This window comes from Lacerta agilis, chromosome 1 (genome assembly GCF_009819535.1).
Source record: "Lacerta agilis isolate rLacAgi1 chromosome 1, rLacAgi1.pri, whole genome shotgun sequence".
In the NCBI taxonomy this organism is placed as follows: domain Eukaryota; kingdom Metazoa; phylum Chordata; class Lepidosauria; order Squamata; family Lacertidae; genus Lacerta; species Lacerta agilis.
In genome coordinates this window covers 93,170,737-93,194,129 of record NC_046312.1, presented here as the reverse complement: position 1 = coordinate 93,194,129, position 23,393 = coordinate 93,170,737, and the positions used below count along the sequence as shown (strand labels likewise).

The following is a 23,393-nucleotide window of genomic DNA, read 5'->3' as shown; positions in this document are numbered from 1 at the left end:
CCTCACATGATTAGAACTGTGAGTCTAGATCTGAAGGAATGTAAAGTGGAAACAATGCCATTTTCTTTTGGTCCCCCCCCCAACATGTAGGATCAAAACTTGGCCACTTCCCTACCCCCCCCCCCCCATTTCTAACACTAGTCAAGATTCTGAGGTTTTGCTCTTTGCCATTGGACGGGGTTACCAATCATACAGAAATCTGCCTTGCACCCACACATCTCACTAAGCTTATTGCCACCCCTTCTAATTAGAATATGCTCAGTTGATATCAGTAGTTGAGAGTGTTTAGTAAGTCCATGGTCCAGCTCACAGAGCATACAAGAAGCAATAAAAGGAAAACATACTGCCTGAGAGCATTTTGTTGAAGGAAAGCAAAATAGCAATTGGGAGCGTCCCTTGAGTACTCCTTGCCTATCAAAACTTTAGTATATTGGTTTGCTCATCTCTTTTGCTATCACATCCATTAGATTTATCATAATTTGAAAAATTTGACTTTGGCAGCGCTGGTAAGGAAGAACATAAGGCTTTGGAAGTAAGGCTGAGGCAAATATGTGTGGCAAGGGAACAATACTGGGAATTAGAGTATTAACAGCAGGGTACTGAGAGATCTGAATAACGATCAAGTGCTGCAGGGAATAGTCTCTCTAATTAGATGGCTGCAATGATGGAATTAGTGTCCTGCAGTTGCTGTTGATGTGTTTTAACTGCAGGGCTTTAACGTAAGTTTTGGTGATGCTGTCCTCTGGACTTATGGGAGTTCTTTAAAGATTTTTCTGTCTTCAAAGGAAGCAGCTTGTTTGATGATTTATTGATCGATTAATTAATTGTATTTCAATTCTGCCCTTCTTCCAGGATCATCAAGGCTCTGTTTGGGAGGGGCCATAGCTCAGTGGTGGAGCAGCTACCTTGCATCTCCAGATAGGGCTGGGAGAGAACCCTGCCTGCAGAGCCACTGCTAAATGGACCCAGTGGTCTGAGGATAAGGCAGCTTCCTATGTTCCTGTTAGGGCTGTTGGGAGGAGGAGAGTCATCATTATGATTTCCTCCTCTGTACTGTAATGTGAAATCTAGGCAGCTGTCCATGGCTTTTGTATGCTCTCCAGTACATTTTTTGGAATCCACTTTGTTATTTAGTTGCACCCTGAAGGCTATGATACGTTTTTTCAATCTGTCCTCTTCCTCCTTCTGGAACAAGCCAACGGCAAATATGCACATTAGCAGGCAGCAAGCGAGGTGCAATGCTAAGAAGAACTAAATTGAGTTAAGCAGCCAGTTACCAAAGAGGATTACAAGCACTATGAAGGATTAAAAGTTGCATTAAAGAAAGAAAGGACTAGAAGTGGATGGCATTTATCCAAAGAGTGAGCGCCACAACAGCCCTGCAGAGAATTTTAGGCAGCGTTTCATGGAATCCCATCCTATTGATTGGAGTTGTCCCTATGATGTTTTATCTTGATAAATGATCCACTTAAAGAGTCATTATCATTCTTGAGACCCCTTGTTAGGCTTATATTATAATTAGGTCAGATAAAATAAGACTGAGAGGTTAATCAGTGAAATTTATGCCTCCTAGGGACAGATAAATTAACATTTTGTAGAAGTCCATCCAAACACAACGCCAGCAAGTTATTGATCATGCTGTATGTCTTTGTCTGCTCCCCCTCCCACCCATCTCTTGTTGTCTAAAGAAGGATTTTATTTGACAGCTTCAAGGTGTCTAATTTAGGTGCCTTTTTGGGGAAATTTGCACAGAAAATTGGTTTTTGCCAAAGCATGAAACAAGAAATAAAGACTCCATAAAGTTCTTATTGGGTCTCATAAAATTCAGTGCATATTTAGTCCTCCTCAAACTCTTAGCGATGAATTTCATTAGCTTCAAATACTGTGTGCCACAGTTTGTTAAATATGAAATGATGTTTTTTCTAGTTCAGGGGGAAAGCATTTAGCCATTATCTCTTCTTGGGGGCAAAGGCAAGGACACATATGAGTAACTTCCTGCAGTTTACTCCAGCCATGTCTGCTCACCCTTGGATCTCCCTGTTTGCTCATCCACCTGCCTGGAATTTTCCCCATTGATCCTCAGGACTGGTCAAACCTCTTCCAAATAGACTCATTGGAACTGGACAGACTTTTGCTCTAGACTTTATTCCTGTTAGTACACATGAAAGTGCCTTTAGGCAGATCTTCATCCTAGATCTAGGTTTTCCTGTGGGAACTTTTTCATCAATTCCTCTTGAATCCAGACACAGCCCTGCTTGGACTCATGTTTTCAGGAAATCAGCATGCTTGTATTATTATTATTATTATTATTATTATTATTATTATTATTATTATTATTATTATTATTATTATTCTATACTGCCCTTTACCCGAAGATCGCAGTGTGGCTTACAATACAAAAACACAAAAAATACATACCATAATAACAAACAAAAACTATAACCCCCAGTATTATTAGTTAAGGTTCCAGCACAGGCACAACTTCCTAGGATGTGACATGTAATTTCTCACAGAAGTGATATGGAAAATGTAGGCTTTGTTTCTCAGGTTGTCTGTTTTGTATAGAGTAACACAGAGGAAATATTAGCTGTGCATACAAGTACACACATTTACACACACAAAGGTCCATTCTGCTTTGACATATCTGCCATGTTTAGTGTGGGTATTACAAGTGGCAGCGGTGAGTGATGTGTTACCAAAGTGAATTATGTCACTTTGGCAGGGAGAAATGCAGCCAAATTCTCTACAAATAGAATCTGCTCCAAAATATACAGTTCATGTTATGGGTGGAATTGAATCATGACCAGGACATATCAGAATCCATTAACAGATCATTGGTTTCTTAAAATTTCTTTTTTTTAATTTCACAAGGTTTCTGTACCACTTGAGTGCAACAAAGCCTCAAAGCAGTTTACAAAAAGCTGATTTCTGTTAAGTTGTGAGGCTATGATAGGTCTTGCCACTTAGAGCTTTTAGTGTGGCATGCAGTGACACCATCAACCTCCCAAGGCATGGGAGACCTCTGGGCTTTAAAGCATGGCCACCCTGTATAAAAACGAAGCTGAGGCTGTTCTGCCACATTTCTTTTGCTCATGACATAAAAGGGTAATGACATTCAATTTTACTAAATGGGCAACAGAATTTCTTATTTATTCCTACATCTTCACCTGATGATTAGTGTGGATAAAATATTTACATCAACATTCCCATTCATTGAATGTCTCATGTATAGATATGGATGACTGTATGCATAATAGAAAACATTAATATTCAAGATCATCCTTGTAGATGTTGGGTGATAATCTGACTAAGTCATATTCAAAGCAGAGTCTGCTCTGAATATGACTCATATTTCATATCACCCATTGTGATGAGCTGTGCATGTGATATCAAGAAAATAAATGCATCAAATGAAGGCAACCTCAATGTATAAAGCAGGAATGAGCTGGTTTACCTGATTTTCATGAAGTTAAAAATCAAGATATTTGACTTGATTTAGCTCATTGAAGAGCATTACAAGAGAAATGTCGTCAGCGGTAAACTATACTGCCCCTCTCCCTTTGTCTCTGTTTCTCATGTTCACACTTACACCTCAGCATATGTGGCATTGATTGTCATGTCTACAAATACAGCTGCCTCATTTTCCCACCTCTGCATTTCTGTGCACCATAGGAACTGTAAAAAATGACCACAAGAAAGTCAGTCAATTTGTTGTAGCCCTTGTAAGAGAAATGGAGAAGTGGGGAACTACTGCAGGGATTTGATCTGATTCTGCATAGTGTAACCATTATACCTACTTGAAAAGGATCAAAGGTACAACATCAGCATCTCTTATTAACATGATAACTCTGTAGAAAAATACAGTCCAGGTACTAACCTAATGCCAAGGGATGTGGCCATTTCTACACAGGAATGTGTGTGGTATGACTAAAGAACAGGTGGTTCCCTTCAGATTTTCCAAAAGAGAAATTAGGAGGGAGTTTTGATGCAAGCAGCTGGATGGGATGTCTCATTGTCTGCATATATTTCAGCTACTTGGAAAAGCACCACCTAAGGAAACTGAAATTAATTGATAACACTGAAATTGTGTGTATGTATGTGTCTGTGGTGCATTGTGTTTGTGCAGTTAGGATTTGAAGGCTAATTTGTAATTACCCCCTGAGTTAGATTAATTTCAAGGAAGGAGAGTGTGTGCTGGGCTGCAGTAAATACTGATGCAGTTTGCTGGTATTCTGTTCTTTTCAAAGGGTTGGTGAGTCGAGATCATTGGCTGCGCTGAGGAGCTGTCACATTCTCAGTGCTGGAGAGGTGCAGTGCAAGTGAATGGAAGCAGCATTTGAGCTGTCTGTGTGCAGAGGCTTCAGAAACACGAAGAACGATGAATCAAATGAATACTCGACTTTAAGGCTGAGACACAGACTTATACAAATCTGACAGCATCCCAGCCTCTAGAGCCATAAGCACTCATAGGAGGGGAGAGAGAGAGAAAGAGAGAGAGCAACAGCAGAAGTCTGAGCAAGAAGGACGGATTTCTAGCCATTTGCTCCATAACTCATTGTGGAATTGTGCGCTATCCTGGGTGCTGAAACATGAACCAAACTGCAACAGTGTCCCATCACGTCAAATGCCAGTCATCCAAGACGATCAAGGTATGGACAATTCATTATTGTTGCAGATTGTGTGTGCATCTCTCTCTTTGTGCATATATATAGGAATATGTGGTGTTCATTATTTTGCATATTTAAGAAACTCTGACATATTTGCTTGACTAATTTTGATTGCTTGTGGAGTATAAGAAGAGTCTTGAATCTTTTGATTCTGAATTATTTGAATAATGCTTGCATTGTTATTTCTAGTTTTCACTTAGGATAGCAAAGTTGGTGAGATTTCTAAGTTTAAATATTAGCAGTGGGTTATAATGATTAACAAGTTTGGTAGGCTTGGCAGTACTTTCTACAATGAGGAGCAAAAAAGCCAAGGAAAACACCACACACACAGTTAGCAACCTGTTTGATTTCACCCCCCATTAGTTTCTTGTGTTCTCTGAGTACTGTATGGGATGCCCCAGGCACTGGGATTTTGAATTCTTGTCAGTCATTTTAATGGTAAGGTCAGATCAGTTGTATGAATAGATATGTGAGCCAAGTTGAAATGAAATAGAGTATAGTTGGCTTGCTGTTGGCTTGTTAATTGAAAATGCTTTTGGTGGCTGGGATAGCCTAGAGATATTGTGGAAAGCTGAACTTTTATTGATGGCCCTGTCATTCTGTGAACGGTCTTGACTGATGAGGATTGATCTAATAACAACACGAAATAAGCTCTCTCATCATTTTGTGTTCTCCTTACTCTGCATTTGAGCCACATGCATACATATTCGATGTGTGGCAAATGATAGACATTGCTAATATTACAGTGAAAAGGGCTGACAGAAGTACTGCAGTGGTTTCTGTATAAACTTATCTACCCTTTACAGTAAGGTAAATGTATAGCAGTGAAAATAACTTTTCAGGCAAGGCACAGACTTTTGTTTGGTGGTGTAAGGATTTCTAAACCCACTTCCTTTACATTACAATAGCATGTGTGTATGGGAGCCCTACATGATGGTATTTTCTTGGCTGTCATTCTACCACAAGCAGGTATTTTATATATTTAGCAATATATATGAAAGACCATATAGAGCACAACATGGAATGCCGAGTTTGAAATTCTACCAGAAGGGGCATAAAAATGCTATAGCTGCAATCTTAGGCTTAGTCTTACTTGGAACTACATTCCACTGAATGCAGTGGGAGATGGAGCGTAACCCTATGCAATTTGCATTCAGTGATACTTACTCCCAAATAAGTATCTGAAGGACTGTAGCCATACTTGCAAGTAAATGTGCACACAACTGGGCACCCTGTGATGTGTGATATGGCAAAATCCAGCAGCTTCCTGCATTCTTATGAACAGTGAGGATCTAGGCTCTTTAAAGAAATGTATGATGTAAAGTACGGTTACAACGAAACCAGTTTCTAAAACAAATTTATCTTTGTTAGTTGTTTTGGACAAAATATAGGAAACATTACTTACAGTAAAATCCTATACAGTACAAATCCCAGGTGAGTTCACTGGGGCTCACTCCTAGGTAAGTGTGCATAGGATTTCAGCTTTAATCTTCTTGTGTGTGTAAATGGGCTACATTTCCGAAAAGTAAATTGTAAGGTATGTGTTCCTCACAAATTGTAATGATCATCCACACAAGTTGTAATGGTATCTATAGAAACTAAATGACCACTTGTTTCATGTTTGCATATGAAGGTAAGCAAAATCCTATGAATTGCATTTAAACCGATCATACTGCAGTTAAGATAAAATCACCTCCCACTCCTCTTAAGGCTCTGCAGTCCTGACCCTATGAGTACTAAATGAAGGATGTGCAGTGCAGTATGGGACCTGTAACATATCTGCTACAGCTGAAACTATTTTTTTCACTGTTGGCAGCAGTTATTAAATGTACTTGACCACATGCCAGGAAGAAAGCACAAAAATGTTAGTGTTACATTAAAAACCCAGATTGGTCAATATGTGTGTGTGTGTGTGTGAGAGAGAGAGAGAGGGGGGGGGGGGGGCGGGAAGAGAAGAAATAACAACACCAGCGAATTATGTTTAGCCATGGACCCTTTATGCGACAGCTGTCATAAGAATAACAATGCCCAAGATAAACCTTTTGATATTTTGCACTCTATTTATGACGCCAGGTGTATTATGTGCTTTGAAAACATTTCAAGATACTGCACTGCTAAGGAAATGGTAGCAGAAGCTGACATAAATATGAAGTTGGGATACAATATGCTTCAGTAGTTGAAAAAACGCCGGCTCTTTAGCATGTTTTCTTAGAAGTAGTGTTTCCAATAGAAATTGGGGGTAGGGAGGAAGCGCTAATCCCTTTTTTTCAGCAGTCAGCTGGAACATACTGCAAGACAGTGACAGAAACATTGAAATTGTACATGGAGTAGCTTAATAGTCTAGGCTGCAATCCTAAACACGTCTGTTTGGAAATAAATCCTTTTGAATTCAAGGGGGCTTACTCCCAGGCAAGCAGGGTTAGGAATGCAGCCTTTGTAGCTGTACAATCTACAATCTGGGGTGTCTGGCATGCTACTGGGCATTGTGAAAAGGTTTTGCAGTTGTAATACCCTATGGTGGAATCAGACAGGGGTGCAGTGGGAATTAGGATTGGATCCAAAATGAAATGGAGAGAAGATAGCCATTGGCCATGATGAACATGAATTCTGGGTAGTTTGCTGTCTGTCAGGGCCTGAATTGCTGATGGAACAACTGGATCTGCAACAGCATTGGAACTGAGAGTTAGAAGATGAATGGTGCCTTCTTCCTTTTCCTGTCAGCTCTGCCTGCAGTGATTCTGCCCCAGCTCCACCACCTAGTGTTTCCGGGAAAGCTGTACCAAACATGTATGCTCATTATTCCTTGTGTATCATGATAGTCTGCAGTCATGTGAGATGGGTGTCCTGTGCCACTGTGATCCTGAGACTGTCATCATCACAATTCTGTCCATGGTGCCCCGTGTCCCACCTTTTTCAAGCTCCCAGGTGCAACCTCCATTACACACATTCCATCCAACACAGATGGGGAGGATAAAGGGGGCAAAAAGTGGTAGAAAACATGGAAACAGACCACCCAGTGGAAAATCAGGTTGGGGGCTTCTGGCCAACATTGCATGAGCAAAGGCTGATCCAAAGAAAATCTACTTAGGAGGACAGCATGAATTCAAATCTTAAGTTGCCACACTTTCCACAGACAAACCATGGTCAATGTTTCTGAAACATGGTGGTCTTGGAGCTGTTTGCATGTTCATTAGCTTCAGTCAACTGTATAGCATCTTCCATTTCATGGAAATAAGAGAAGCAAGAGCAATCTTCCTCCCACAAATAAGGTCATTATTAGAATCTTTGAACTGCAAGTGAAATTTCCAGTTTGAACCATGTGTTATAAGAATAATAACTTTCCCTGTGTAGCACTATAAAGCAAGTACTAGAACAAGTTTTGCTTTTACTTACGCAGTGGGAAGGCTGGCAGGCAGTTGAATATATTGTTTGAAAGTGCAACATGACACCTAATAAAATAATGGATACATTTTTTTGGAAGCACATTGAGACCGGATTATTATATTAACTACATTTTTGTGCAGACAAAACAGACCCTGTATCAGACTGGCAGGGGATTGATTTGCCAATTTTCATGCCTGTGTATTGCAAAAATATGAAACCATGATCAGTTCTCAGATGGTGGGGCTAGATTTTGGTCCATATTTTGAAAGTAAAAACCTCCACTTTATGCTATTCAACAGCTTTGTAATATATGATTGCTGTTAGTCTGAATATAAAGCCTTAAAAATGGTGCTGGGTGCAGCTGATCTGAGAGTGGTTTGAGCTGTAATTGAACACTAACAACGGCTGAGTGGTTATTGGACGAAAGGAAATATATGCAACCTTGATCAAATATCACAAGTACATTTTGAATGTACTTTGGGGTGATTTTGTTTTCGTCTCTCACTTAATTTGCACATTTCCCAGTTGTATCTATAATCTGCCATGGTTGTGACTGCTGCCTTGAAGAAACTGACCCATAGCTCTTTTTCAAACAAAAGTACAATTGTTGGGAACCTGTCTTGCAAAGGGCCCATGAGTCAACTCAGCACTTTATATATATATAAATTTTGAAGCTGAAACTTAGAAGATGATTCCAAGAAAAATATTTTGCCTCAGTGCCTTTGCTAGACAGGGTATGCCATGGTGAACCAGCTAGAACTATTGGTGTGCCTCACTACAAGGCATAACTATGGGCATTTTTTTACTTTTTCTAAACGTCATTAAATAAAATTCATTTTATTTACATGAAGAATAATGTGTGACTCTGGGTTTCTTTATTTCTTTTTTAAACAGTAATTTTATGGTAGCATTCCCTTGCCTGGTGCCCTACAGATGTTTTGGATTACAACCTCAGCCAGCATTTCCAATAGTCACGGATGATAGAAATTGTAGTCCAAAACATTTGGATTCTCTACTCTGTCAGTGTTTTCTCCAATGAAAACAGGAGAGAGGATGCAAAAGCATTTCAACTGACTTTAGATAAAGTTCCCAGCCTCCTAATGAAACCCTCTCTTAACTGAGATTCATTTTACCGCATTTTCTGAAACACTTTCAAATCTTAGAGAGCTAAGCAGCTCTCTGAATTAATGATTTTTCACTTAGATCTGTAATACAGAAAACTTTTTAGGGTCTAGCTGGGAATGCTAAATACCCACCTTATTTCTCTTTCATTACAACCTTGACTTCAGAAGCCACCCCTTGGGCAAATGACTTGTTTTTATTCTTTACACTGTTGGCTCATCTTGTAACACTGAAAGTAAATTAGATCCTGTGGCAGAATTTCACCACTGTTGGGTGTACTGTTATGCTTTACTAATGGCAAAATGGAAAGATTGTGTCACAAAGGGAGAATACTGCTAAAGCTTTGCTCATCTTGTTTAAAAAAAATTCAATAGCTTGGGCTTGATAAATTCAACAACTTTGAATCTCTTGATAACATAAGTGTGAATATATAACATCTTCCAAAGTGTGAACACTGCATAGTAGAAATATTTTCCACCTTGTTTGTGCAGCAAGCTGTTAAATTCACCTGGAAGAAAACACAATGAAGATTTATTCATTTCATACTTTTGACATTTTCCTGGTGGTGCTTTCTGCCTTACACCCCTTGGTGAATGGATATGGCTTGGTGTTACATGCAGGAAAGTGATCAAGGGGTACCCTGGAATAGGGAGTGGTTAGAGCAATTTACTAAGCTACTTTTCTTGTTTTGGTGTTGGAATCTATAATTTTGCAGTGCTGGGAGACTTTACTGTTGTTATTGAACACCATGCATTGTTGTTTCCTCTTTGGTTGGGTAGCTCTTGGGCTCACCCCAAAATGTTCCTTCTTTCAGAAACTGGATGTGTGATTAGTGCTTCAAATAAGTCCAGGCATATGAGGAACATAATCAAGCTGGAATAATGCTAGACTACAGGGGCATGGCATGGAACTGTAGCAGCACATCAGAAAATATCCATTGGGAAGACACATGAATTACCATTGGGAAGACACATGAATTACTTGCAGCTGCAAAAAGCCAGTAATGCAGAATCTGCTGTCTGGAGGAGCATTATAAAGACTACTCTTCTCCCTCCTCCCCACATATGCCACAAATTTATGGCTCAGAAAATCTGTACCAAAGTTATTAGCATATTTCTGATAGTAAGAAAGAAAGCAACTGATTGGATTGTAGACCAGTTTTATTTTTAAGCAGAACTGGAGTTCTGGTAGGGCAGCAATTTGGAAGCTTCTTCTCATACCAACACAGTTCAACAGATGGTATCATAGGAAGCACTTTAGATCTGGTCTCTGTCTTTGTGTCAGACTGCAGCACTAATGCACATATCTTGCACCTTCATAACACACCACAAAGAAAGTGGGTACATTGTGATTGATAGCAAATGCTAAATATTACTCTTGTGCAATAAATCCACTCCTACCCCAAATAAGTCAGACTCTTATGGTAGTGGCCCATTTGGTGGGGTGGAACTGCTGAACTGCCCATGCGATACTGCAGCTTTCTTAGGGTGCATTCTGATATGGATATTATTGCATCATTCAGACCAATGTGGAAATGTGAAGCCCTTAACCTAAGACTGGAAAAAAGAGAAACAAAAAACTGTCAGATTTACCCACCCCTAGTGTATATATGCATATCTGAAGTGGATGCAGTCTCTCAGCTCCACAATTGCATTTTATATGCAAAGATTTGCACGAGCAAATCAGTTAAATGTATACAGCCTTTTGGAAATATATGACCATTTCCCCCCACTCCAGCTGTTTAATAAACTGGAGCAGACCATTGCCAAAATGTACCGTGCTATAATGTAAGTCAATATCTGAGAAATAGCCTGATTGCTTGGTCCATTAAGAATTATTCTATACAGTGTGTAACAAATGTCACACATCACTAATATGAGCTAATGACATCAAATGGGAAGACTGTCTGAGCGCTTAGCACTCTAATGGCCTTGTATAGGCTTTACCGCTCTATTTTGTCCCAGCAGCGATGCAATTCCCTGTCGGCATTTTCAGCATTGGATAATTAGACTTTTCTTCTACTCAGTGATGCTATCCATAAACCTGACTCTTGCACATTGTAATGTCATTTGTCAGGCAGAATTTTCTGAGAGGTGAGACAATACTGTGAGAGACGGGTCACAATGTGACTACACGCTTGGGAACATGGAATTTAAGGCTGCTATCCTTGGTGCACTTTCTAACGGATGAGCACCACTGAACAGAGTGCAACTTGCATCCGAGTAAATGCACCTAGGATCATGCTACACAGTCAGAAGAAACAAGCATATAAACACATAAATTATTGGATTGACTTGAGCATTCAGTATTGGCAACCTGCCATTCTCTAACTAAAACGGCTGACTGTGACAATCACCTGTAGTTCTTCCATTTCCCCCACTTGCTCTGCCATTTTGTCTTGCTTATCTCTTGTTGGCATTAACCAGGTTTGGTCAAAACATGCCCATTTATTGCCATGAGCCAGTGACATTTTATTATTATTTATATTTTGTTGCTGCCCTTCATCCCATACAACCATAGGGCACTGAACAAAACAACCAAAAACAGCATAACAATAAAATTAAGATGTCTGTTAACATGCATATTAAACTAGAGGCAGAGAACCTCTAACCTGAGGGAAAATACAGCTTTCTGGCTTCTCTATCACACCCTTAGACCTGTTTCCAAGCCATAGCCTTCGCCATCCCTGCTTTGCACTCCTGTCAAATGTTTTTGACTGGCTGGAATGTGTCTTTGATAGCATCCCTTGTTTGCTTGGATAGAGAACAGAGAGGGGTGTGAGAATGTGTTGAAAAACTAGCCTACAACACAAAGGTAAAAGTTTTATCCACATTTGCCTCCAGCTCCATTTACCATTGACATGTGGCTGCCCAGAAGGCAGTGTGGCCCTTAGGTTGAGAAAACTTCCCCTCCCTGCATGAGAATCTTTATCTCTCGGTCATGGGTTTGAGCTCCACATTGGGCAAAAAGATTGCTACATTGCAGGGTTGGACTGGATGACCCTTGTGGTCCCTTCCAACTTTACTATTCTATGCTTCTATGACCCTGATTCTAGGATTCTATGACTGCGTTTTAAGCTGATGTCTAAAAATCATCCACGAGGAGGACAACAAATGTGGGGGTGCGTGTATGAAAAATGTGGCCACAAAACTGGGCTGGAGTTGAGGAAAATGAGCGGATGTCACCCCTTCCACCTTTCTTTCCCTTCACCTTTCCTTTGCCCTTCTCTTTATCCCTTGGCTTTCTTGCCCATCTGCAGCTTCATCTAGCAGCATGAAGATAGAGAAGGCTACTGTAGCTACAGGAGTGCCAAATTAGTGGTGGCAACTCCCATCTGTGTAACCATGTGATTCCAACCTCCCTGCAACCCTGACCCAGTCCAGCCCCATCCAAGTAAGCAGCAGCAGCAGCCGCCATGGTGAGTGGTGGGAATTGGGAGGCTCAATGTCTCTGCCCCACCACACACACTGCTAGCTGCATCTTTATATCAAGGCTCTCACTACCCTTTGGTCTTTCATTTTCCCCACAGCATCTGCTCTTCCCACATGGACAAGGTGATTCAGGAGAAAGGAGGCAGGATTCCAGGCATGTGGGACACCATCTTAATTTTGTCTTTTGCTCTAGAGAGCACTACAGGTTACAAAGTGCCGTAGAAAAGTAATTTTACAGCACTGGGCTTCCCCCGAAGGCTTGCAATCTAGAAATTAAATGCACTGAAAAAAAGAGTTTGGAAAATAAGGTTGTGATTAGATTCTGGGATGTATTTACATTGTTGTCCATGTCTGAATTTGACATCATTAAAAAATTTCAAAAGAGAAAATGATAAAACTGTTATCTGTGCAGACACATCCATGCATGAAATCCTTCTATCTTCAAAATGATACAAGTATCTCCTGTATTTTAAGAGGTGGACTCAATATAAATAAATAGAGATTATTTTGAGTGCTGTGGTCCTTGATTGCATTCAGATGGCAGAGAAACATCACTGGGAACGCAAAAATAGAAATGGTATGTAAAAGTAGATGAGACAGGGGACACCTAGAGAAGGGAAAGATGGCCTGTAAATAACTTGAAAGCTTGGCTTACTCCCATCGCCTCTCTTTCCAATGCTATGCTATACATAATCTATTAGAGATCAATACTGCAATATATTGAGCTCCCTATCCTCATCCCATGAATACACAGTAATCTATTTAGAATTCTAAGAGCACGTAAATGGTCCCACTGGCAGTGTAATGCGCTTAAGTGGATCCAACCTGATATAGGATCAAATCCTTATAGATCAACATTAGTTGGACTTTGACAAGGCATTTTTTTTTTTTGCTTTAATCTTCCAGATGCTATCATATCATTTGTCAATGTAAAGCTTGAGTATTTTAAACTTTCCTAGCTATTTTTGCAAACATATTTCCGATTTACTTTTTAAAAAAATGAATAAAGCACTGTGAGCTCCCCTCACCCCTGTCAAATAACTGGAGATTTTTGCGCATTTAAGGATCTTTACTCTGGCCATGTGCAATTACTTGTCCTAGGCGTGAACTACACACACTGTGAGCATTGCTCTGGTCATTAATAGCTTTTAGATTAATGGCATGGTTGAAAAAAAGGCTATTTTAAAGCAGGTAGGCACCAAATGTTTACGAAAGGTATAACAAACCTTATTTAAAGCAAGGTCAGTAGTTTCTTGAGATGTAATCATAGCTAAATTTGCTTTTCACAAATCCTTGTTACCACTGAGAAAAATTGATACTATGTTCCTGTGTGATTTGTAGAAGCCTAATGTATGAGACTATATATAATTGCCTTTTCTAATGGAACTTATGAAATGACTCTCCAAACACCAGCCGTTCTTCTATTTCAGTCTTCATGGGTTTGGTTCCTTCCAGCCCCACAAAGCTGTTCCGCACATCATGCCTTTAGTGAGCACAAATTACCGAACAGTGTTGCTTAGATGTGCCTACATTTTAAATGTATGAGTACATTGCATACCCATGGGCTAAGGAGCTGATGCCAGCCATGTCTACTTGGTGCCTGTGGTCTACAAAGGTGAAAGATGGGCACAATGCCTTAAACACAAGAGGTTTAGCATGCATTATGCAGGTCTGCAACATCTGCTCATATAAAGTTTACGCTGTTCTCAATACACTCCAATTTCAATTTTTAGACAGAAAATAGGATTTTTGGCATGGTAGAATTTCTACCTCAAACCCACTTGCTTTTGTTCCCTTTCTGGATTAGTCAAATGTGTGATCCCACTTTGTTAGGGAGCATTCAGTACCTCGATTTAGGCATGCACAGGGAGGGGGGCAGGAGTGTATTCACTGGCCATGCCCCCGGTATCCCTAGGCATCCCCAGCCCCTACTGCTCCCCCAACCTTTGAGTGAAGATCTGAAGGAAGAGTCTAACATGCTTAGACTTTCTGCAGAATTTCCCACTCGCCATGGAAGATCTGTTCATTGCACATGTCGGGAGAGGAGAGGTGGAGCCAGCATGCCAAGGGATGTGGAGAGTTAGGTTAGGGCCACCACATGCACCACAACTGATTGTCAGGCTTGCTATATAGTCTGAGCCCTCGTGTAGTCTTTTGAACCCCTGACTAGGACTAATGAATGGGATAAAGTTAAAAACACCCCAAAGCCAGTCAGATTTGGCTATAGGATAACTTCACTGTGGGATAGTGATGGCAACGTGAATAAATAATCCAACGTTACCACCAGGAGTACTATTTCCCACTATTCAAAAGAGCCAGGGGTTTTTCAGCTCTGTTTTAAATGTTTGCAGAAAACAGAGCAGTTTGAGCATGCTTCGATTTAAAATTATAATATGCTAAGTACCCCTTGCAGGGTTCTGTTCTGCCAAGGATGCAGAGCAGTTGCCAGCTCTACAAAAGAGTTATGAAAAAGATTTAATATTCTTGTTATAGTTCCACTGAAGGAAGGAACAACAGCTATTACATTAAAATATTATTATTATTTGCTTTCTTCTGTAGGCTAATTCTAATCTTACATTGTTTTTCCTCTGTAGAGAAATATCATTTGAGAAAACATGTATGAAAACATATGTCACAGTGTAAGCTCCACATAGATAGTGCACGGCAACAACTGTTTATGTACATTCCCCTATAGCAAAGAGGGCCCCTAACCTATATTTCTTTTTAGCCCAACAGCTGCATCGAGAGCTGGCTAGCTCTCTGAAGGCTGCAAGTCAGTGATGGGTAGGCCCAAGTGGGTGCAGACAGCACACCCATAACCATGCACATCCACACACATGCTAGACACACAGTGCACTCACCACATGTATACATCCCACAAAGATAATGCAAATTCACTGCCATGCCCTACATACAGCCACCCACTTTCTACACATACAGTGCACCCACCCATTCTGAGTTAAGTGCCAAGCCAGGTGTGACATGGATTGTATGAAACCAAATAACGTGCACTTAAAAAATGCAATAGCTGCTGTGCTGGGGACAGAGTAGGGTCAAGATAATGGTTGATTGGGGAAGGGAGTTCAAGCCTTTGTCCCCTGCCATGGCTACAACAGCTCACACATCCTGTTCCTTCAAAGCTGGTATTAGCTCTGGGGGGTGGGAATTCCTATTGATTCTAATGGAAGCTCCCTCACAGTACTTCAGAGTTTTGGGGCAAGGCAGTCTACAGCATGGGTAAGGAAGGGTTAACTCTCATCTCAACTCCTTATGGTCCCAGTCCTACTCAAGCCACCCTCCCACCAAAGGTAGTTTTAAAAAAAATATATATTAAACAATGTATATTACTTGTATTCATACAATGAACATTGTGTTTAATTTGGTTCTTAGTCCATAGAATCTGTGCTGCAGAAATGAACTGCAGTGTGATGAAAAGAAGAAAGGGTCATAACATTAAACAATTTATGGCCTTTTAAACTGTCTGTGTGGGTATTGTTTTTGTTTGTTCTTATGTTATGCATTTTTGTGCTTTTGTATTATAAACTGTCCTGTGAGCCTAAGATGAGGGGCAGTATAGAAATTTAATGAATAATAGTAATAGTAGCAATAGTACTAATAATAGTAACAATAGCAATAAATGAATAGATGCTGATAAGCCCATTTGGGTGGGTGGGTGGGTGGGGGATAGAGATGAGATTGATGGATTTTGCTCCTCTGCAGTACACCACCCTTCTGAGTGGAGCCCAGACCAGCCCTGCCATCTGCAGATGATCAGAAATGCAGCTATGATCAGAAATGGATCATAGCTGGGACAGTGCAAACTGTGCAAATCAATGTGCGATATTGCTGCTGGGCTTTCTTGCACTACATCATGCCTGCTTCTCTAGGGGATTTCTACATTGGCAGTTGAGGGGGGGGGAGCAGTAAAAGATGTGCTTCATTTCACTTCTGGTTTCTTGTCCGGAAACTGCAAGGGGATTTTAAAAGGAAAGGTCTACTATTACATCCTACACAGATGCTTGGAACTCGGTGTAATTGACTTTAGACTGGATTAATACAGACTTTTTTCATGGTTGCAGGGTACTTTTAGAATTCAGAGGATTCAAAATAACTATGGGGCTAACAGTAATATACCTTGGAAATGCTAAAACTTGTTTTCAGTTCTCAATATTTCCACGCCCACATATCAAGCAGTTTTTTAACTGCTGGCGTAGGTACATGCCTCACATATGGGCAACAAAAGATGCAAAACACAATGAATTTCAACGTGCCCACCAGCTTTTATTTTGTACCTGCCTTCTGCCTGAAAATGAAGTGCAGATGGTGTCAGTTTCCAAGGATGAAAATGGGCACGTGGCTGGGTCACAGACAAGCGGGCTATGGGGTTCCTTGCTTTCCTGTCTCAGAAAACTATGAGATGGATCAAACACCTGCCAGAAATTCTGCAGGAAAATTCTGCAACCACTGTTGTTTATCTTTTCCCATCAGTTCAACTCTCTTAGCAATTTAGTGCAAGCTAATAATGGAGACTGGTTACAGTCCCAGGTGCCATTCTTGTCCTGCGAGGAATGTAGATTGTAGTTGTACCCCCGCTTTCTTCCCATTATTGTCACTAAAGCATCTTGAGAGTCAGATTTATGCTGCAATCCTAAACATGCTTATTTACAGAGGGAAGGCCATAGCTCAGCGGGAAAGCACGTGTTTTGCATGCAAAATGTCCCAGATTCAATCCATGGCAGTACAAGGTAGGGCTGGGGAAGACTTCATGGAGAACTGCTACCAATCAGTTCTAGTTGGATCAGTGGTCTGACTGAGTATAATGCAGCCTCCTGTGTTTCCTGGAAAGACCCCTGCCTGCAGGAGTCAGTGCTTGTTTCCAAGTAAAATATACTTCAGGCAGCTCTGTTAGGCACTGATCTAGATTCTCCTTTCGCACACTGCATGTTGAATTAAACAAGCGGTATGTGCAAGTTTGTGAGAAACTGGGAGTCAGAAGCAGGGAAAGAAGAAACTCCTAATTTAGTAGAGCATGGAAATGTGCCAGTTCCTTCCCACAGGGAATATAAAGGAGCCTTAAAACAAAGTTCTGTTCCATATGAGAGAGGAATGGTGTTTTATTTGTCATCTTTACTCTTCAGCTGTTAAGACCCCACCACCTGTACTGTACATTTAAAGCAGTATCATGGTGTGTCCCGTCCCCCCCAAAAATAATAATAATCCTGGGGGAATTAAAAAAATGCTGGGAAGTGTAGTTTGTTAAAGGTGCTGAAAGTCATGAGGATATCTCTATTCTCTTCATAGAGCTACAATTCTCAACTCTGCAAATTGTAGCTTCCTGAGGGGAATAGAGGACTCCTAACAATTCGCAGCACCCTCAACAAGCTACAGTTCCCGCCATCCTTTGGGGGAAAGACATAAAGTGGAATGCTGCTTCTTTAAATGTATAGTGAAGATGGGGTTTCAGTTCTCTTTGTCAGTGGACAGCAGCTGCATTTAAGCCAGGGGTGGGAAACCTCTGGGGACTGAATGTGCCCATTTAGGCATTTTTCTCAGTGGCATTGTTTTTCAAGAGCTCTTGCTTAGCCTTGAGCTGTGATAATGTGCTTGCTGGTTGCATTGATGTAGAATGGAAAGACCTATGTGGACGTCTCTTGACTTGTGCATGACTGGAATGTAGTCTGCTGAAGACAGGTAGAGACAAGAGTAGCATCATTGGCTCCACCTATGTACATTCCCCTATGGCTCCACCCACCACAGTCATGCAACCCTTAGAAGTTTCCCCATGAGGGAATTTGGCTCTTGAGTTGAAAAAGCTTCACCACTCCTGACTTAAATGAACAAATTAAATGGCTTAAAAATGGCAGGATGTCTTGTGCATTCATGCTGGAGTTTGATGCTCAAGGACAGGTAGTCTTACACTAGATCTACACAGCTATAAAAAACACACTGGAAAAAATGATTGTAAAGCTCACAGTGGAAAATATCATTGAGTTGCTATTTCAACTCTACAGCACCACCGGGTGTCACAGTGTTATAATTCATTTATAGCATTGTAATTTGATTAATGTAGCTGAGTCCTTAAACAGTTGGAGTGTTTATTTTCACAGCAAGAAACTGTAAGATATTTTGAGTCTGTAGGTATTTTGCTAAGAGGGCACAAATTGAATTTTGAGAATTTCAGTTTATTGCATTTCTTTGCAAGATGCTAGAACTGATGTTAAGGCAATGAAATATTTTCTTTGCAAATATACTAAAGGCAACACTACACTGAAACCCCCCTCCCCCAAGTATTGTGCTTTTGTGGACAGTAATATCAACAGTAATTCATATTGTGTGGAGACTGGTATATCGATCTGGATTCATTTTGATTGCAATTTTCTTCTTCAAAGCAATATAATCTGCCTTGACTGAACTTTTCTATGCTGCTGCTCAAGTATCAAATCTGTCCATTTGCATTGCCTTTGTATCTGACTGTTTACACCTCTAAGTGCTATGGGCCTTCTTAGTGAGTTTTTTTGTTTATTTCCTAACTCTCAAAGAGATCAATTCAATAGCAATTAAAAATGTGGCTTTAATCTGTCAGATTAATGCAAAACTGTCACAGGATACAGAGATATTTCACAAACAGTGAATTTATGAAAGGGATGGAGAAAACATTCTTCCAATGTGGATAAGGGATGGATTGTGGGTAAAAATGTACAAAAGTGGCACACTCTGGAAATAGACAGATTTGTTCCTAGAATGCAAAATTATATATTTTTCAGACTTATGACAGTTGAATTATTTATATATTAGATGTAAATAGGTCATCATCTGTCTTACTAAGCTGCTATTTTTTATGTCATTTTGGACAGCTTATGATCAAATGTATGTCTGGGTAAATGCTTCTGCACTCATATGCACCTGCTGTAATAAAACAAATTGCATTTGTTCAAACATAACAAAATACATTTTGAAAATATGATTGCTTCATCGGATGGGAGCTATGGGTATTTCACAAATCCAATAATGCCCTTCTCCAAAGCACACAGTCAGAATCCATGACTTTGAGTCCAATTTGTTTGTTGTTGTTTGCACAGTTCTCTTGGTTACTGCCAAATACCTTATGTACCCTACCTTTAGGTGATCTGCAGGCCGTGACCAATACTTTTGGAAGGATGTAGTTGTTCTGGCTTGTGGCACTCAGTGATGCTGTAATGCTTAGGGGCACTAAGATGTTATTCCTGACACTTGAGCAAGGATACTATGGAAGAACGACCAACTATCCACACGTGAAGCTGTCTCCATGCCCTGGAACACCAATTGTGCAGTCTTCCAGCAGGTGGAGAAAACCTACATGTATAGAGATTAGGATGCTACCTTATGCCATCTAGTTCAATATTTTCGCAACTGCCTAGCAGAGGCTCTCTGGGGATTTACTAGGATTTCCTGCTGTACAAGGGGATATTGGGCATTCAACCTGGGACTTTGTTGTAGGCACCACATGTGCTCAACTACTAAGCCAAGGCTTTCCCACATTAACTTTGCTTTCCAGGTGTGTGAACAGGAGGTGCAGGGGCAGCGATATACCCCTGCAGTTCTATCCCATGCACGAGTCCCCTTATTGTGATGCACACATGATGGGGACTCCATTTTGCAAGTTCTAAATCCCAGCTATCAATGTTGATTAAGTATCTGTTCTACAAGTAATATATGAGGGTCGTCCCCCCCACGAGGTGCCTACTATTGTTGAGTATACCTATTGTCTATTTAAGTCACTTGTGCTGCATAGTACTGCACAGGGACAAAGTTATATTATTTTGGTGAACTCTTTGGCTACAAATGAAGAGTAGATTCCTACTGGGGAACAGGAGAGGGAGATTTGGCCCTGTCCCCAACTCTATTTTTGTACAGCTCTTTAATATAATCAATTGCTGAAGTGGGAGGAAGCCTGTCTTCCTGATTAAACCATTTGTATCATGTCTCCTCTGCACAACAGCTTTTGTGGGAAAGCATAAAAGATTGTTCAGCTGTAAGAAACAAAACAAAAACCTGGTATTGGCTAGTATAGTAACTCCCAAAAATTCATTTCATGTTGCTGCAGTGATGGCCTTCAAACATAAAAAATCATTTTGTAAAGATAAAAAATGACCTTTGAATAATTACTTTTGCTATGATATGTGGTAGCAGTTTCCACACCGTTTCCTTTTGTATTTTGAACTGAAGGACACTGGCAAAACCTCAAAGTGTTTTTAAGGTGCTTGAGACTTCTTTGGATGGATAAGTCTCAGAAGGAATATTGGATTCTTCTGTTCTGCTGATTTGTGTGACACTAGCCCTGCCTTAGGCTATATACATCAAGGCTAGCCAATGTGGTGCCCTCCAGATGTGTTTGGACAGCAACTCTCATCAGCACGTCCAAGGGTAAGGAGTGGTGAGAGTCCAACAACAACTAACAAGGCATCCTGTTGGGTACTTCTTGGCTACAATTTACAGCCATGACATTGTTGCACCCCACCCAACTCTGAGTGGTGTGAGATTCCAGGGGATCTAGGCCATAGGGCTAATGCAGATTGTAGTTCAGCAATATCTGGCGGGCCAAGGGTTCACTGCTCCTAACTAAGAGACAAAAGCCCAGAAAATGTGAGTCGTTATCTTTGCCCCCCAGGGTGTGTAGACATCATACATTCAAAACACATCGCTTCCCCAAAAGATTTATGGGAATTGTAGTTTCCGCCCACAGAACTACAATTCCCAGAACTCTTAACAAACTACAGTTTCCAGGATTTTTTGAGAAAATGAATGTATGTATTCCGTCCCAGTAGTTCTTCCAGTGGAAGTGCATTTCATAATCAGGTTTCTATCATAGAGAAGGCTAGCAGAATGTCATTGGGCATGGGGGATTCTGGAAGCACCTTACACAAACCTGCCTGATCTTCCTAGAAGCTTGTTGAACTTTGATAGATGTCAGTTAGGCAAATAAACTTGTCAACAAGCAAGAGGTATGGCTGAAACAGTAAAATATGCAGTCAGAAAAAAACCATTTGAGGGATTTGATGTTGATACTGAGAAATAAATCAATAATAACTGTACTTTTGTTATGCTACAGGTTGTCTGGAAAGACCATGAATTTAATTAAAACTTAATAAGCACAATCATTATCCAATTTAAATATAGTTTTTTTAAAAGATGGATCTATTGGTTTTTTATTGGGGGTAGATGAAATCACGTGAGTGATCAAATACTGTATGTTATATTTGTTATATTTTCTAACCACGATGAAATACTAAATAGAAATGTGTATCAAGCAATGCTAAAATAACTTTTGAACAGCCAGTAGATATTTTGGGGATTTAGTTTACATCAGTATTTCAAAGAAATACGCAGCTCCTTGTGTAGCTGTATTTCTCTGTAAAGTAGTATGAAGCGCGTGAAACTGTATCCTCGTAAGACATTGTCATCTGTGCTACGCTGAAGTGATTGATGTGAACTTGACTGCACGAGAGAGCCTTAAGTCTGTTGCTTTTAAAGTTTTCTCGGTTTATGTTGATAAATGGTCCTGAAGGTCCAGTACCTAAAACAAGTTTTGAAATCACTGTTAAGTATTCACACCACTTAATTTGCAACCTCGGACGCCTCGAGAGATCTGGGCTCGTGTTTGCTAAAAAGTGCCAGATTAATTTCAGATCACCTAGCAATTTAAACAGTAACAGTGGCAACCTGAAAAAGAAAATCACCAAAGTCTGTAATAGAGAGCACTGATTTGATCTATACATGTACTGTATTTTGTGTTTTCCCCCATAAAAAAACGCCAAGAAACCCAGCCACAACATAAGAGTAATTTAATAAGGATGCTTCAGTGCCATGCCACATTATTACAGGGTTGGCAGTTTCTAGATCAAAACTGAATTATTTTATGAGAGAGCCTTAGGGGAGCACATTCTCCTCCACTCCCAGCATGCCTATACAGCTTGTAATATGTTTTTGTGCATATATGGTGTCTGCTCTAAACAAACGGGCTTAAGTGGTTTATATTTTTCATTAAGATGATTTCAGACATTGGCTGGAATTCAAAGAACTATAAAAGGCTCTGTGCCTGTTGCTGCTCTCACAGTCTCATTGCGGAGCCAGTAGAGGGCTGGTTTGCAGAAAAACTGTCACTGTGCCAGTCAGTCCGCTGTTAAGTGGGATGGAAATTGGAGTTGAGAGGAAGTTGGTGCTGGCCTAAGATATCTGGCTGCCTTAAGAAAAAGAGCCCAGTGCCACCCCCACGGCTGTGCTAGGACAAACATTATAAGAAGTCTTTCCTTCACCTGTCACACTCTCATGATGATGCCCTTGCCCTATGGTTTCTTGTCTAGCTGGGCTGGTCCTAGGGCAGCGGAATGTCCTGACTTGAAGAATCTAGAATCAGTCATCTGCTAGGGAAGGGAAGAGGGGGGACACTTCTGAGTTAAGTGCCTCTAGTGCTACCTTGGATTCCTATTGTGGCTGCCTGCGGATCCACACCACCACAGTCACAGCATCAAACTGGGGTGGTGTTTTTGGGTGTGCTGAGATTATGCCCTCAGTGATCTCCCAAAGATTAGCATCAGTTTCTGGCAATGGGTATTCTCACCACCACACTCCATTTTGAGTACCTGGTAAAACTGATCCTTACATCAACCACAACTGTTTTCAATTTAGACCACCTTTTTGTATTGCACTAATGTTAACTCTCGTGAGATTAGCATAACAAATTCATTGCATTCACTTATGTGTTATGTTACACGTGATAAAATAGAAAGCAAACCACCCGACAAGAAATCCC

The 23,393-nt window shown here is 40.5% G+C and overlaps 1 protein-coding gene across 1 annotated transcript in view; it reads left to right on the top strand.

Annotated features, from left to right (window-relative positions):
- Positions 1–4,250: 4,250 nt before the first annotated feature.
- DPP10 (dipeptidyl peptidase like 10) overlaps positions 4,251–23,393 on the top strand; it is a 522,334-nt gene continuing 503,191 nt past the window's right edge. Inside the window, exon 1 of the mRNA XM_033163716.1 lies at positions 4,251–4,649. Within this exon, the coding sequence (XP_033019607.1) occupies positions 4,590–4,649 (60 nt within the window). The 5' untranslated portion in view covers positions 4,251–4,589. The remainder of the gene's footprint in view (positions 4,650–23,393) is intronic.